This window comes from Neoarius graeffei, chromosome 14 (assembly GCF_027579695.1).
Source record: "Neoarius graeffei isolate fNeoGra1 chromosome 14, fNeoGra1.pri, whole genome shotgun sequence".
Classification (NCBI taxonomy): Eukaryota; Metazoa; Chordata; class Actinopteri; order Siluriformes; family Ariidae; genus Neoarius; species Neoarius graeffei.
In genome coordinates this window covers 39851526-39865630 of record NC_083582.1, presented here as the reverse complement: position 1 = coordinate 39865630, position 14105 = coordinate 39851526, and the positions used below count along the sequence as shown (strand labels likewise).

The 14105-nt window shown below is 42.6% G+C and overlaps 1 protein-coding gene across 1 annotated transcript in view; it reads right to left on the bottom strand.

The window, feature by feature from the left end:
• Positions 1 to 240: 240 nt before the first annotated feature.
• LOC132897587 (uncharacterized) overlaps positions 241 to 14105 on the bottom strand; it is a 71787-nt gene continuing 57922 nt past the window's right edge. The window contains 4 exon segments of the mRNA XM_060938836.1: positions 241 to 944; positions 1941 to 2346; positions 2382 to 2922; positions 3148 to 4237. Of these exon segments, the coding sequence (XP_060794819.1) occupies positions 241 to 944; positions 1941 to 2346; positions 2382 to 2922; positions 3148 to 4237 (2741 nt within the window).

The window sequence follows — 14105 nt, the reverse complement described above, 5'->3', positions numbered from 1 at the left end:
GATGAGTGGAGTTTTGGACTGGAGGACCTCGGCTGGATTTGGATTTAGCAAAACTGGAGTGGAAGGTTCTGAAGCCTGATGTGCAGAAGTGGACTGTGTTGCTTCTCTGATGTTATTTGTTTTGATGAAGAACCTTGTGGAGATCTATGGAATCTGATGTGGATAGCAATCCTCTTCTTCACTGCTAGACATTCTCTCCTCAGCATTGTCAACATTCATGGGCTGCTGAACAGTATTATTTCAGGATCTCAACCTTCTTGCAAGGAATTTCTTTTCAGGCTCTGTTTCCAGTTCTCCAACAGGTAAGAAACCACAGGGCAGGAGGAGGTCTCTGTGAAGGGTTTGGTGTGGAGCATCACCTCTTTCTTGTGTGACGACGTAGACAGGACTTCCACCCATTCTCTTTACTACAACATGGACTTCCTTCTCCCATCTATCAGCAAGCTTATGTTTTCCTCTCAGGTTCATGTTCTTCACCAGGACTCTGTCTCCAGGAACTAGTTCTGCTGCTCTAACTTTGGTGTCAAATCTGGCCTTGTTCTTTTCTCCCATCTTCTGTGAGCTTTCAGAAACAAGGGCATAACTGTCTTGCAGGCGTTGATGAAGGCCCTTCACATAATCTGAGTGTGACTTGAAGCCATCTTGTTTTGGTTGAAGGCCAAGGACAAGATCAATGGGGAGTCTTGGCTGCCTGCCAAACATCAGCTTGTACGGTGAGTAACCAGTGGTGTCATTCCTGGTGCAATTGTATGCATGGACTAAAGGCTGGACAAAGTCCCTCCAGTGGTATTTGTCCTTTTCCTCTAGCATTCCAAGCATGCTGAGGAGGGTCCTGTTGAACCTTTCGACGGGGTTGCCACGTGGATGGTATGGTGTGGTTCTCGCTTTCTCTGTGCCAATCAGCGAACACAGCTCTTTGATGGTACGGGATTCAAAGTCTCTTCCTTGGTCACTGAGAAGATGGCTTAGAAATCCATAATGGACAATGAAGTTATCCCATAGAGTCTTGGCAACGGTGTTCGCCCTCTGATCTTTTGTTGGCACCGCAATGGCAAACTTAGTAAAATAGTCTGTGATGACAAGGATGTTTCTAGTGTCTCTACTGTCAGGTTCAATACAAAGGAAGTCCATACACACAAGCTTGAGGGGGTAACTAGTCTGGATGTTTTCCATGGGAGCAGCATTCTGAGCATGGGCCTTCCGCCTCACACATCTCTCACACGTCTGGCACTTCTGATCAACAGACTGGAACATCTTCGGCCAGTAAAACCTAGCACAGGCAAGGTGGAGGAGACACTCAGTGCCAAGATGGCCGAGTTCATCATGCAGACCATGTAGTGCTCTGGCGCGGTGCTTACTGGGTAAAACCAGCTGATGGATCTCAGTGCCTCTATTCAGACATCTACGGAATAGCACCCGATCTCGAAGCTCGAGTCTTTTCCACTCTCTGAGTAGCAGTTTGACTTCCAGTGACTCAGAAGATGTCTCTTTAAAAGTGGGCTTTTGATTTCTTTGGATGAGGCTGATCACACGTCTGATGGAGGGGTCTTCTCTTTGGGACTGGTACCAGTCACTGTGAGTCATTCCAGGGATGGTGTCTTGCCCTGAAGACTCAAAGTCATCTGGAACAGCAGACGCATCTACAGCCAAGGACTCGGCAAGAATGGGGAGCTCTGGCAGTAAACATCTGTCAGCTGAGGCAATCACAGAGTGGTGCTGACATACAGCAGAGAGCATTTCACCAGACACCAACTCACTTTCCTCATTCAAGATCCATTGCTTCATCTCCTCAATTTTCGCTTTCTCTTGCTTGAACTCCTCATCCTCTTCAGACAGACTCTGAGGCCTTCTGGACAACCCGTCAGCATCTTGATTACTGATTCCAGCTCTATACTCGATGGTGAAATGATGCGTTGACAAAGCGGCTAACCAGCGATGACCTGTTGCATCAAGCTTAGCTGTGGTCAGCACATAAGTTAAGGGGTTGTTATCGGTTAAAACTTGGAATTCAGTGCCATAAAGGTAATCATGGAATTTCTCACAAATGGCCCATTTTAAAGCGAGATACTCTTGTTTGTGGATGGGGTAATTCTGTTCACTCCTGGACAGCCCTCTGCTGGCATATGCTATGACTCGCAGTTTTCCATCTTGTTCTTGGTAGAGGGCAGCGCCAAGTCCATCACGGCTGGCATCTGTGTGTAGTACGTATGGCAAGTTGGGATTGGCAAAGGCCAGGACAGGGGCTGAGGTCAATTTGTCTATATGAGTTCTAATTGCAACCTCACACTCTTCAGTCCAGTCATCTCCAAAGGGCAAGGTGGGATTAATGGGTGTTTGAACTTTTCTCTTTTATAAATCTTTCCTCTTTTCCTTGGTGGGACATATCCTGCTGTAAGGCTGTTCAGTGGCTTCGCTATTTTAGAATATCCTTCCACAAATCATCTGTAGTATCCAGCAAATCCTAAGAAGCATTTGAGCTCTTTTCTGTTGGTGGGACAGGGCCATTCCTTTAATGCAGAGACTTTACTGGGATCTGTGTGGACTCCTTCAGCATCAACGACGTGACCAAAATATTTGATGGAGGTCTTGAAAAAGTGGCACTTGTCTGGGGACAGTTTCAGACTGTAGTCTTTGAGCCGATTAAGCACTTTAAGAAATCTGGTCTCATGCTCTTCTAATGTCTCTGAGAAGACAATGAGATCATTCAGAAAGACTAGGACTTCGTTCAGGTGTAAATCTCCCACATATTTCTCCATAAGCCTCTGAAAAGTGCTTGGTGCATTTGTTACACCTTGAGGCATCCAGTTAAACTCCCAGAAGCCTAGAGGGCATACAAAAGCGGTCTTGTGTTTGTCTTCCTCAGCAACCTCTACTTGGTAGTAGCCTGACTTCAGGTCCATGACAGAGAACCATTTTGCGCCACTAAAAGCAGAGAAGGTATCTTCAATGTTGGGAAGAGCATAGGCATCTTTCACTGTTCACATGTTCAATTTTCTGTAGTCAACACACAGCCGAATTTTTCCATTTTTCTTTTTGACAACAACAATGGGTGATGCGAATGGGCTCTCTGACTCTCTGATGATTCCAGTGTCTAGCAGCTTTCAGAGGTGTTGTTTGACAGCTTCTCTGTCGGAGGGGTGAATGGGCCTGGGTCTCTCTCTAAAGGGAGTGTCCTCCTGGAGGCGGATGTGGTGCTTGATGGCAGATTTATGGCCGTAGGACAGGTCAACAACAGCAAAGATCTCCGGCATGTTGTTCAGCTTTTCTGTGATTTGTTTCTTCCACTCTTTTAGAATGGGGGAATCTTCCAGGTTGAAACTCAGTCCATTGTTCTGAGACTGGGGGATGTCAGACACTGTTCCATGTGGTTCGGGTGGCATCATATACTGTGCTACCATCATCTGAGCTATCACCTGCTTTGGATGCAGCATGATGTTTCGGTTGGTCACATTCCTCAGCACAATGGGGATCTTGCTTGATGATCTGTGTGGAATTTCTTGAAGGGCACTCTCAATGAACACGCCTCCTGGCAATGAAGACATTTCAGGGGACTCAACCACAAAGAGTGAGCGTGGAGAGTTCTTCCTCATCCTGACATCACCCGAGACAGACACTGTTCCTCCCGCTGGGATGACAACGGAATGTCGTCCATGTAACTTGACATGACAGGCTGAATTCTCTTCCTGATGACTTTGGGCAACATGCTGGAACAGTAGGACACAGTCGCTATTGAGGTCAGGTCCTTGCAAGAACTCTGGTCCATGCTTTTCCACGCCATCTTTGTACAATCTGTCTAAGACATTCGTTCCAACCAACAGAGGAATCTGGGTGTTGAAGTGACAGTCTGGCACAATGAGGACTAAAGCAGTGATCTGTTCAGCAACACCAGTGATGTTGCTAGGGAAGGAGATGAGGGCTTGGGTATAACCCTTATAGGGGGCATGTTGGCCTCTTGCACCTTCTACCTGGAACAAGGCTTGGATGGGCTGAATGGGGAGGAAAGACAGGTTGTTCCAGTAGAATGTCTCAGAAACAGTTGTAACTTGAGATCCAGTGTCGAGGATGGACTCACACTCTATTCCTTCAATAAAAACAGAGGCAGTGCAGCGTGGGCCTACAAGTCCAAGGGGGAGGAATTTATCATTCTGTTGGTGGTGATTTTCTTTCCAGAGTGTTCTCTTTATGATGGCGTTGAGGGGTTGGGGACTCATATTCTGGCCTTTAGCTCCTGAAAGTCCTGAAACAGGAGCTGTTACGAGTTTAAAGGCATGGAGGAAACAGTGTGTTGTGTTCTCTGAGATTCATGTTTTCTTTTTAGTTCTGCATTCTTCTGATGGACCAGAACAGGGTTGGGGGCATTCGAGCAGCAATATGGCCGTCTTCACCACACTTAAAGCAGAACCAAGGCTTAGGGAAACAAGGAGCATCATGTCGAGGCATGGAGGCATTTGTGACCATGCAGCTGGCTTCAACTTGATTTATGCTTGGCTGCGAGTTCATGCCATTCCTAGCGGACAGAGTGACAACCTGTTTGCGCAGCTCGGATATCTCACTAAGCAACCTCTGTGTATCATCATCTTTCTTTTCAACAGGCACTTCAGTGTTGCTGTAACAGGTGGGTAAGCCATATACTGTGCGGGCATGTGCAATCGCTTTTGAGCTTCCCATATGCTTTTTCATCCTATCCATTTTGGCTGAACAGCGGTCTTCTTCAGTTCTAAGCAGGAGCAGCAATTTGGGGAAAGGTGGAGGACCATTCTTTTTCTGCTCAAGCTGGAGGCTGATAAGCAAGGAGTGGTCCCAGCACCCTCTGCAAAACTGTCGGATTAAGTGTTTGTCTGAATTTTCAAAATGGACTCCCCCTCTATAAATGACTTTTGTCAGGAGGGTCTGAAGTCTAAACAAGTAATCTGATGGCTTCTTTCCAGCGTTTTGGTTCGTGCTCAAGAACTTTGCAAACAGCTCCTCTCCATCCTCTACAACACTAAAAGCTGACTCAAGATGATTAACATATGCACAAGGGGTTGACGTGGTCCCAAGTGGCTTTACCATGTCAGCGGCTGGGCCAACCAGACTGTCTAGAACCTTCCTCACCTTCTGTGAGTCTGTGACATAAGGGTCACTAAGAAGCAGCTCAACTTGAGTTTTCCATGTTTCATAATCCACTTCGCCGTTCGGCTTTGGAACTCTTCCGGATGACATGTTCTACAACTGCTCTTTGGACGCTTGGAGGATTAATGACATCATCGGCAAGGCTCAGTGGGCTGTACCCAGCAGAGTGGGCACTCAAAGGGAGATCTCCAGACATGGAAGAGCGACAGTTGCACTGCGTGTTCATGCTCTGAGTGGCTTTGACATCCATGCTGGTCTCAGTGTGTGATATGGGGCTGTCTCCAGGGGTGGGAGTGCTGTCTGTTCTCTCAGAAGTCTGACTGAATCCGTCTAGGCTCTCCTTCCAGGATGCTGGCATATCCTGATGTGGCACTGCCATCTATGGCACTCAATTCTTCTAGGTACTGTCAGGCAAGCTCTTTGCCCAAATCTTCTTGGCATATGTCTCTAACTGTTCTAACATAACATAAAGTGGTTGGGTCATTGGGACTGGGTATATGGCCAAGGGTATCTGGGTTGATCATAGTTATTGATTTTTCTGAAGCATAAACTATTAATACCCTGCCATTAGGTTGATTGGGCTCATCAGGAACTCTAATGCATTTTGAAATCTTGCCATTTTGTTCAAGAAAGCTAATTATAATTTCATCAGTGCATATTTGATCGACACCTGCTACTATCAAGCAGCATTGTCTGTGTACTTTATAACGGTTGCAAAGATCCATGTTTGACTAAGGTGAGCACTATTTTCAAGTAGCCTAGTTCACTAGAAATATTTTTACAGTGAGGTGTGGTCAAAGGGGTGTGGTACATGGTCTTAAAACCATTTAACCAATCTCCTGGCTGGCTCGCCAAACTTTCTGTAACCCGTATGACGAGAGAGGGGCCTGTGCTTGTGCAGGAAAAGTCTAATTCTAAGTTCTAGGTTCTAGAGGAGACTGGTTTAGGTTATGCCTTGGTCACAACCGGCCGTAAGTGCTCCTACAGCCGGTCTACATGCAAAAAATGCAAGAAACGCATGGAGGTCGCGTGTGTGACGTGCTGATTTTCGAGCCATAGACTGGCCACAGACCGGCCGCAGGGGTTCTTTGTCATGTCAAACAAATTCTACAGGCACTTACGTTTTTTTCAGGTTGCAAGACAAACTTACGGCCTCGTGTGTCATCTGTATGGCCAACGTGCATCTTTTGTATGATTTGCTGGTGTCAGGTTTGGGCAAAATGTCAATTTTTTCGTACGTCACACTTGCGGACTCCGTATGTGTGTCATGCGCCCCACATACGTAATTAATGCGGCCAACACACGTTCAGATATTTCGTACGTCCTCCATGCATGTCGAGTAAGTCGGCCGTGCATTGGCCGTACGGTGAGAGTGTGTCAATCGCACGAAAACTCGGGTATATAAAGCTGCAGGGGTGCCTACGGCCATTTGTACACGTTGTTTAATTGAGAGAAAATCCAATTGCATTGCATTGTTTCAATATGCCGAAGGCAAAAGGGAAGAGGAGAGAAAAGGTGTCAGAGACGGAGGAGAGAGAGGGGATGACAGAGAGGGAGGAGAGAGAGACGGCGGCAGAGAGGGAGGAGAGAGAGAGGATAAGGAGCAGTGAGGAGGAGGATGAAGACCACGACAGTGACCAGCAGGCCAGGAGTTTGTCGTACTCTTTCGGTGAAGCAGACGAGGAGAGGTTGGTAGATTTTTTCCGTGCCAATCCTTGTTTCTATGACAAGACTTTGGACCTGTACAGCAACGCCACCCACAAACGGAAATTGACACAGGGCATTGCTACTGAACTACACACAACTGGTGAGTATTGACCTGCTAAATACTAATTATGGTGCTGTTTTGGCATTTTCTTAGTAAAAATCCTTGGATTTGTAAGTTTTGTGTAGACATACTTTGCACATGTATTGGTTAAAGCTTTGCTTGGTATATGTTGTCATTTTTTTTCCAAATTCATGTATGTAAATGTCTACAAATGCTGTGCACGTGAATTTTAACTTTCTTTTCTTTGCATTTCTTAATTTAAAACACCGACATATTTTGTTTTATGTTTTTGTTTCCTGCAGTTGCCAAGGTAAATGGATGGTTCAGGAACCAGAGGACGGCTGTGGGAAAGCTATTGAAGAAAAAGTCAGGGCAAGCACTAGAGGCACTCACAGCCAGGAAAAGATGGCAGCTACAGAACTTTGTTTTCTTGAGGGATCACATCGTCTCAAGATCATACATGTCTGACACAGGAACAGTAAGCATTTACCATGTATTGTTGCTTGGATTATTATAAATGATCATGATTAGTGATGATTAACGATCATGACTAATTATTTCATTAATTATCATGATTAATGACTATTTTCTGCTTTGTGTTTCGTTCCTCCAGCTGCCATCATCAGAGTCCAGGACAAGCAGGGGAGCTTCGACCAGTGAAGAAGAGGATCAAGCGAGTGACAGGTCAACCTCCAGCCGGGCCTATGTTCAAGCCCAAAAAAAGCGCTCAAAGAAGACTGACGATGTCATTCTCGAATACATATCGAGGCCCAGGCCCTCTGAGGAGATTTCCCAAAAGGTATAAGACTTTAGCATTTATTTGGCCAAAAGAATGCAACTTATTTGTACAAAATGTATTTTAAATTGATGTGTATAGTTTTTCTTTTTATGGTATTCTTATTTAATGGTATATAGAGTTAATAATCATTATGTTGTTTACATTTTTCCATGATCTTGAGCAGATTGAAGCAGCTTTAGCCGCCAGTTCTGCAGGACCCCAAGACGAACACACGGCACTGGGGAACTGGCTCGTGGCCAGGATCCCGAAGGTGCCCGATGAGAGAACTTCACTGTAGCTGCCCAGAATCTGATGCGGGAATTCACAAGGCCCATCATGCCCCCTCCACAAGCCCCAGACACTTCATTGCCTCCTCGCATTGCCTCGCAACAGTCCTGGCAGCAGTCCTGGCAGCAGACCTGGCAGCAACCCCCGCAGCAGTCCTGGCAGCATGACCCACCCCGTTGCCACAGCACTCCGATGAGGCAGGTGCAGCAGGTGTGTATTACAATGGAGTAGCCAGCGACAAGATGGCACATTCTACTCTGCACATGTGTATATCTTCATGATAAATTAGATTGTGTATAATTATCTTTTTTTAAATGACAAATTTTGATGACATCTCATCTCATCTCATTATCTCTAGCCGCTTTATCCTTCTACAGGGTCACAGGCAAGCTGGAGCCTATCCCAGCTGACTACGGGCAAAAGGCAGGGTACACCCTGGACAAGTCGCCAGGTCATCACAGGGCTGACACATAGACACAGACAACCATTCACACCTACAGTCAATTTAGAGTCACCAGTTAACCTAACCTGCATGTCTTTGGACTGTGGGGGAAACCGGAGCACCCAGAGGAAACCCACGCGGACACGGGGAGAACATGCAAACTCCGCACAGAAAGGCCCTCGCCGGCCACGGGGCTCGAACCCAGTACCTTCTTGCTGTGAGGCAACAGCACTAACCACTACACCACTGTGCCGCCCCACAAAAATCATCTTTTAAATGTTTGTTTCTTGTCACATTTAAAAAAAATACAGGTAAACTAGAGATAACTAAAATTTAAATATCTTTTAACATCTTTATTTTGCAGATATCGGTCCCTCTACCTAGGCCACATTCAGCAGGGCAATTCACCCCAGGAAGCACGTCAGGGGAGAGCTTCTCCAACATAGGTCTGAGCGACAGTTTCATGAAGCAGCTCAAGGGAGGGGACTCCGGATCAACCCCGACAAGCCAGAGGACGGAGGACGAGGACAATGTCTCAGATTAGCTATATAGGAGTGGAAAGACATGTGTGTAATCTGTTTTGTTAATATGTTTTGTTAATAAATGTTATGATTGACCATATATAATGACTTGTTCATATTTTCCCAGAAATAAGACTTCTGAAAAAAATTACTACAGAAAGCAGAACGATGTGTGTGGGTGTGTCCAAACACATCTAGTTCTCTGAAAATATTTTACCGATTTCACTGAGACTTGGTAGAGGTATAATTAATCTAAATGTTATATTTTGGTAGTTACTTTATATTTAACCTTTTGATGCAAAACATATGCACACCCCTTCTAATGCACAACATGGGTCAAAAATGACCCGCATTCATTTTCCAGGTTATTTCATGCTGACTGAGTTTTTCTTTGCTCTATCTTTTGAAATCAATTTATTTTATGATGGAATATTCAAAGTATTCTTTAAATATCTTGTTTTTAATTACCACAAATCATTAATTTAATTTTTTCTTTCCTACTTTATGAACAAAAATACTTTTTATATTACTGCACATGGGTCATCCAAGTGTGATTTAAAATTAAATGTCTTAATACTATAATAATTTGTTTCAAGTAATTACTTTAGCAGTGAATGGGGCCAGTTATTTATTTATTAACTATGTGGTTAGCTAAGCCAACTACAATAAAATTAGCTAACTAAATTAGAATATGTCAACAGCTAGGTAGCTGTTGCCAAATCAACAAATATCTGACAAATTTATGCTCGACCATCTCAGATTTCAATGAAATTTGGAGGGTTCAGAGATACTATTAAAAGAAGTTAATCCTCAAAATTTGAGCTTCCTATCTCCAACGGTTTCAGAGATACAGGCATTTGAATTTTTCGATTTTTTTGCATTTTGCTCAAAACATACATATTTCAAAGTGTAATATAATCTTTATTATGCAAGATAGCAACCTAAAATTTTGCACAGAGAGACTCAATGTCTTGTACTACAAGCTTCAACTTAGAATTTCAATGGTCATTGTATATTAGATGGTGATTTTAACAAGGAAATTAAAAAGACAAATTTGCATTTTTTGCATTTTTAATTCATTCTGGAAGCTTGCCTGTGGCAGTAATGCTTAAACTAAGAATGTTATTCAAATCTACACAGAAATATCTACCAATTTCAGTTTTACCAAGTCTCCACTATTCCTAGTTTGTGTGTAATAGGGTTTTGAAATTCGCTGATTTCTAAAACATGCCATTTTCAGTAGCAAGAAATCCAATGTGGGATAGCAGTTAGGAACTTGTAAATTTTTTTCAGTAATCCCCAAGACCCATATTTTATATTTCCAAATTTTTGTTCTGTGTCTCTCAATTATTTTTAAACTACAGGGGTTTAAAAAAAATCCATTTTCACCAAATTCGAATTTTTGATATATTTTCATATAACTGATATTTGAGGGTTAATAAATGCTTCAATAAGACTCAAGTAGGTTAGGAGACATGTTTCTTCCTCAATTTTAAATAAAATTTCAATTAATGCTCAGTATTAATTATTTGTAAATTGATTTTGATCTAAGACTGTGTAACATTAGCAATCAATGACCAGCTATTGTGTACCAGTCAACAGCCAGCCTTATCAATATCAACACAGCACAATAGGTGACCTTTGATACCAGAACAGGTGGCTCATATAGTTTTAGAGTCTGTAAACTGCATACTTGTTCAGATAACATTATATTGCTTGGATTATATTAAACACATTGGTAAATTTTCTCAGTGCTCTTTATTACAATGTTATTAACTGAATGTGTTTCTTTGCAAGGATTGGATATTTTGAATAGTTGACTAGGGAATTTAATTGTGGTTGCTTTCAATTTGAGATCAGTATAAATGAGTTTGTTCTTAGACATCTAGAAATGGCTGAACTTCCTCCCTGTTCTATAGGAATTGGACTAAAAGATTCTGACTGCCATAAACTAACATACAACAGAAATTGTAAGTTAAATACACTCTCTCAGTATAGTTTGGAGCAAATTTCATTAATTAATAAAATTTCATTTTAGAACGTAAAGCTTCTTCTACTCGTTGCAGCTTTGCTTTGCCATACGCAGCTTTCTGTTTGTGGCTATAGACCCTTTTCAGTCACGTGACCTTCGTAACAGCGACCACCATTTTGGACATGTAGTGGACTTCGGCTCGAATCGGTTTGAATGCAAGGAAAGCGACAAGCATAAAAGAAAAAGGAGCGAGATGCAGAAAACTGTATTTACCAGTTTACTGTAATTATGATCTGGCAGCTATTTACACCGGATCCAGTGTAAATAGCTGCCGGAGCCAATGTCCGAGCTGCCGCAAGCCAGCGCTGGCTCCGAGCCGCCGTGAGCCAGCGCTGGCTCGCGGCCGGCCGGAGCCAGCGCTAGCGAGCCAGCTCGGACGTTCTAGTTTTTTACTGTAATTATGATCTGGCAGCTATTTACACCGGATCCAGTGTAAATAGCTGCCGGAGCCAACGTCCGAGGTTCCGGAGCCAGCGCTAGCTCGTGCCTGGCCAGAGCCAGCGCTAGCTCGCTAGCTCGGACGTTAGCTCCGGCAGCTATTTACACTGGATCCGGTGTAAATAGCTGCCAGATCATAATTACAGTAAACTAGAATGGAATGTTAACAGCAATGTAATGCCTTTTCTGGCTAATTTTATTCATCTTACCTCCAACAAAGTGGTCACTACACAAGCGTTGGTATCCCGCTATCCATCTTCTCTGTCAGTCAGCATCTACCGGGATCCGATAAAATGATAACCCTTGCCTTGTTTGTTGATGGTTACTACATCCAGGTACACAACAATATAGTGGCATGACGGAAGTCTTGCTGAAAGTAAAAACTTTCTTTGCTGCCATTCTTCAATGTTGGCTGTGGTAAACTACTGGTAGTACATGTCCAAAATGGCGGCCGCGTTTGTCGTGACGTCACATGAAAAGGGTCCATACTTGGCAATTTTCAGTGGAGAGCAACCAATTGACACAAGGCTTTTGTCAAGTGATTCAGCTACCTCACCAGTGTATGTTGGATCCACATCTACACACATGCTCTCTTGTTCTGATTCTGTAGAACCTGCTGAATCTGCTTGGCTTAAATGTTCTTTCACTCTCTGTGAACATTTAGAACACAATTTTGTCCAGGTTTAATATTTTTATCAGTTTTGAAAGTGAATCTGCTGTTTCAGGAAGAATTGAACGTAATTCTGTTTTAACTTTTTTCTTGTGCCTTTCATATGGATCACAACAACTTTTCTGTAGCTCTTCATATTTCATCAGAAACAGTTTCTCATGATGCAGACATACTGTGTCTGTGCTTGAAATGTTTTCAAGTTCAGTTCTCTGTTTGATTAATGAAATTTGCTCCAAACTATACTGAGAGAGTGTATTTAACTTACAATTTCTGTTGTATGTTAATTTATGGCAGTCAGAATCTTTCTTTAGTCCAATTCCTATAGAACAGGGAGGAAGTTCAGCCATTTCTAGATGTCTAAGAACAAACTCATTTATACTGATCTCAAATTGAAAGCAACTACAATTAAATTCCCTAGTCAACTATTCAAAATATCCAATCCTTGCAAAGAAACACATTCAGTTAATAACATTGGTAAATTTTCTCAGTGCGCTGTATTACAATGTATTTAATATAATCCAAGCAATATAATGTTATCTGAACAAGTATGCAGTTTACAGACTCTAAAACTATAAGATATGAGCCACCTGTTCTGGTATAAAAGGTCACCTATTGTGCTGTGTTGGTATTGATAAGGCTGGCTGTAGACTGGTACACAATAGCTGGTCATTGATTGCTAATGTTACACAGTCTTAGATTAAAATCAATTTACAAATAATTAATACTGAGCATTAATCGAAATTTTATTTAAAATTGAGGAAGAAACATGTCTCCTAACTTACTTGAGCCTTATCGAAGCATTTATTAACCCTCAAATATCAGTTATATGAAAATATATCAAAAATTCGAATTTGGTGAAAATGGATTTTTTTAAACCCCTGTAGTTTAAAAATACTTGAGAGACACAGAACAAAAATTTGGAAATATAAAATATGGATCTTGGGGATTACTGAAAAAAATTTACAAGTTCCTAACTGCTATCCCACATTGGATTTCTTGCTACTGAAAATGGCATGTTTTAGAAATCGGCGAATTTCAAAACCCTGTTACACACAAACTAGGAATAGTGGAGACTTGGTAAAACTGAAATTGGTAGATATTTCTGTGTAGATTTGAATAACATTCTTAGTTTAAGCATTACTGCCACAGGCAAGCTTCCAGAATGAGTTAAAAATGCAAAAAATGCAAATTTGTCTTTTTAATTTCCTTGTTAAAATCACCATCTAATATACAATGACCATTGAAATTCTAAGTTGAAGCTTGTAGTACAAGACATTGAGTCTCTCTGTGCAAAATTTTAGGTTTCTATCTTGCATAATAAAGATTATATTACACTTTGAAATATGTATGTCATCATCTCATTCTCATTATCTCTAGCCGCTTTATCCTTCTACAGGGTCGCAGGCAAGCTGGAGCCTATCCCAGCTGACTACGGGCGAAAGGCAGGGTACACCCTGGACAAGTCGCCAGGTCATCACAGGGCTGACACATAGACACAGACAACCATTCACACTCACATTCACACCTACGGTCAATTTAGAGTCACCAGTTAACCTAACCTGCATGTCTTTGGACTGTGGGGGAAACCGGAGCACCCGGAGGAAACCCACGCGGACACGGGGAGAACATGCAAACTCCACACAGAAAGGCCCTCGCCGGCCCCGGGGCTCGAACCCAGGACCTTCTTGCTGTGAGGCGACAGCGCTAAATATGTATGTTTTGAGCAAAAAACAAAAAAATCGAAAAATTCAAATGCCTGTATCTCTGAAACTATTGGTGATAGGAAGCTCAAGTTTTGGGGCTTAACTTCTTTTAATAGTATCTCTGAACCCTCCAAATTTCATTGAAATCTGAGATGGTCGAGCATAACCTCTTGTTGATTTGGCATGGAATGACCCAGTAATTACTTGCAACTTTCTGACAAGTAATCTACTCACTCTCAAGGTAACCTAAACATAATCAATTTTTTTTCTAAGGTAATGTTAAAACAATTGATAAACATTTTCAATAGGGGTGTTTTATAAGTAATGCCCCTGACCCACTTCCAGTTGTCTGA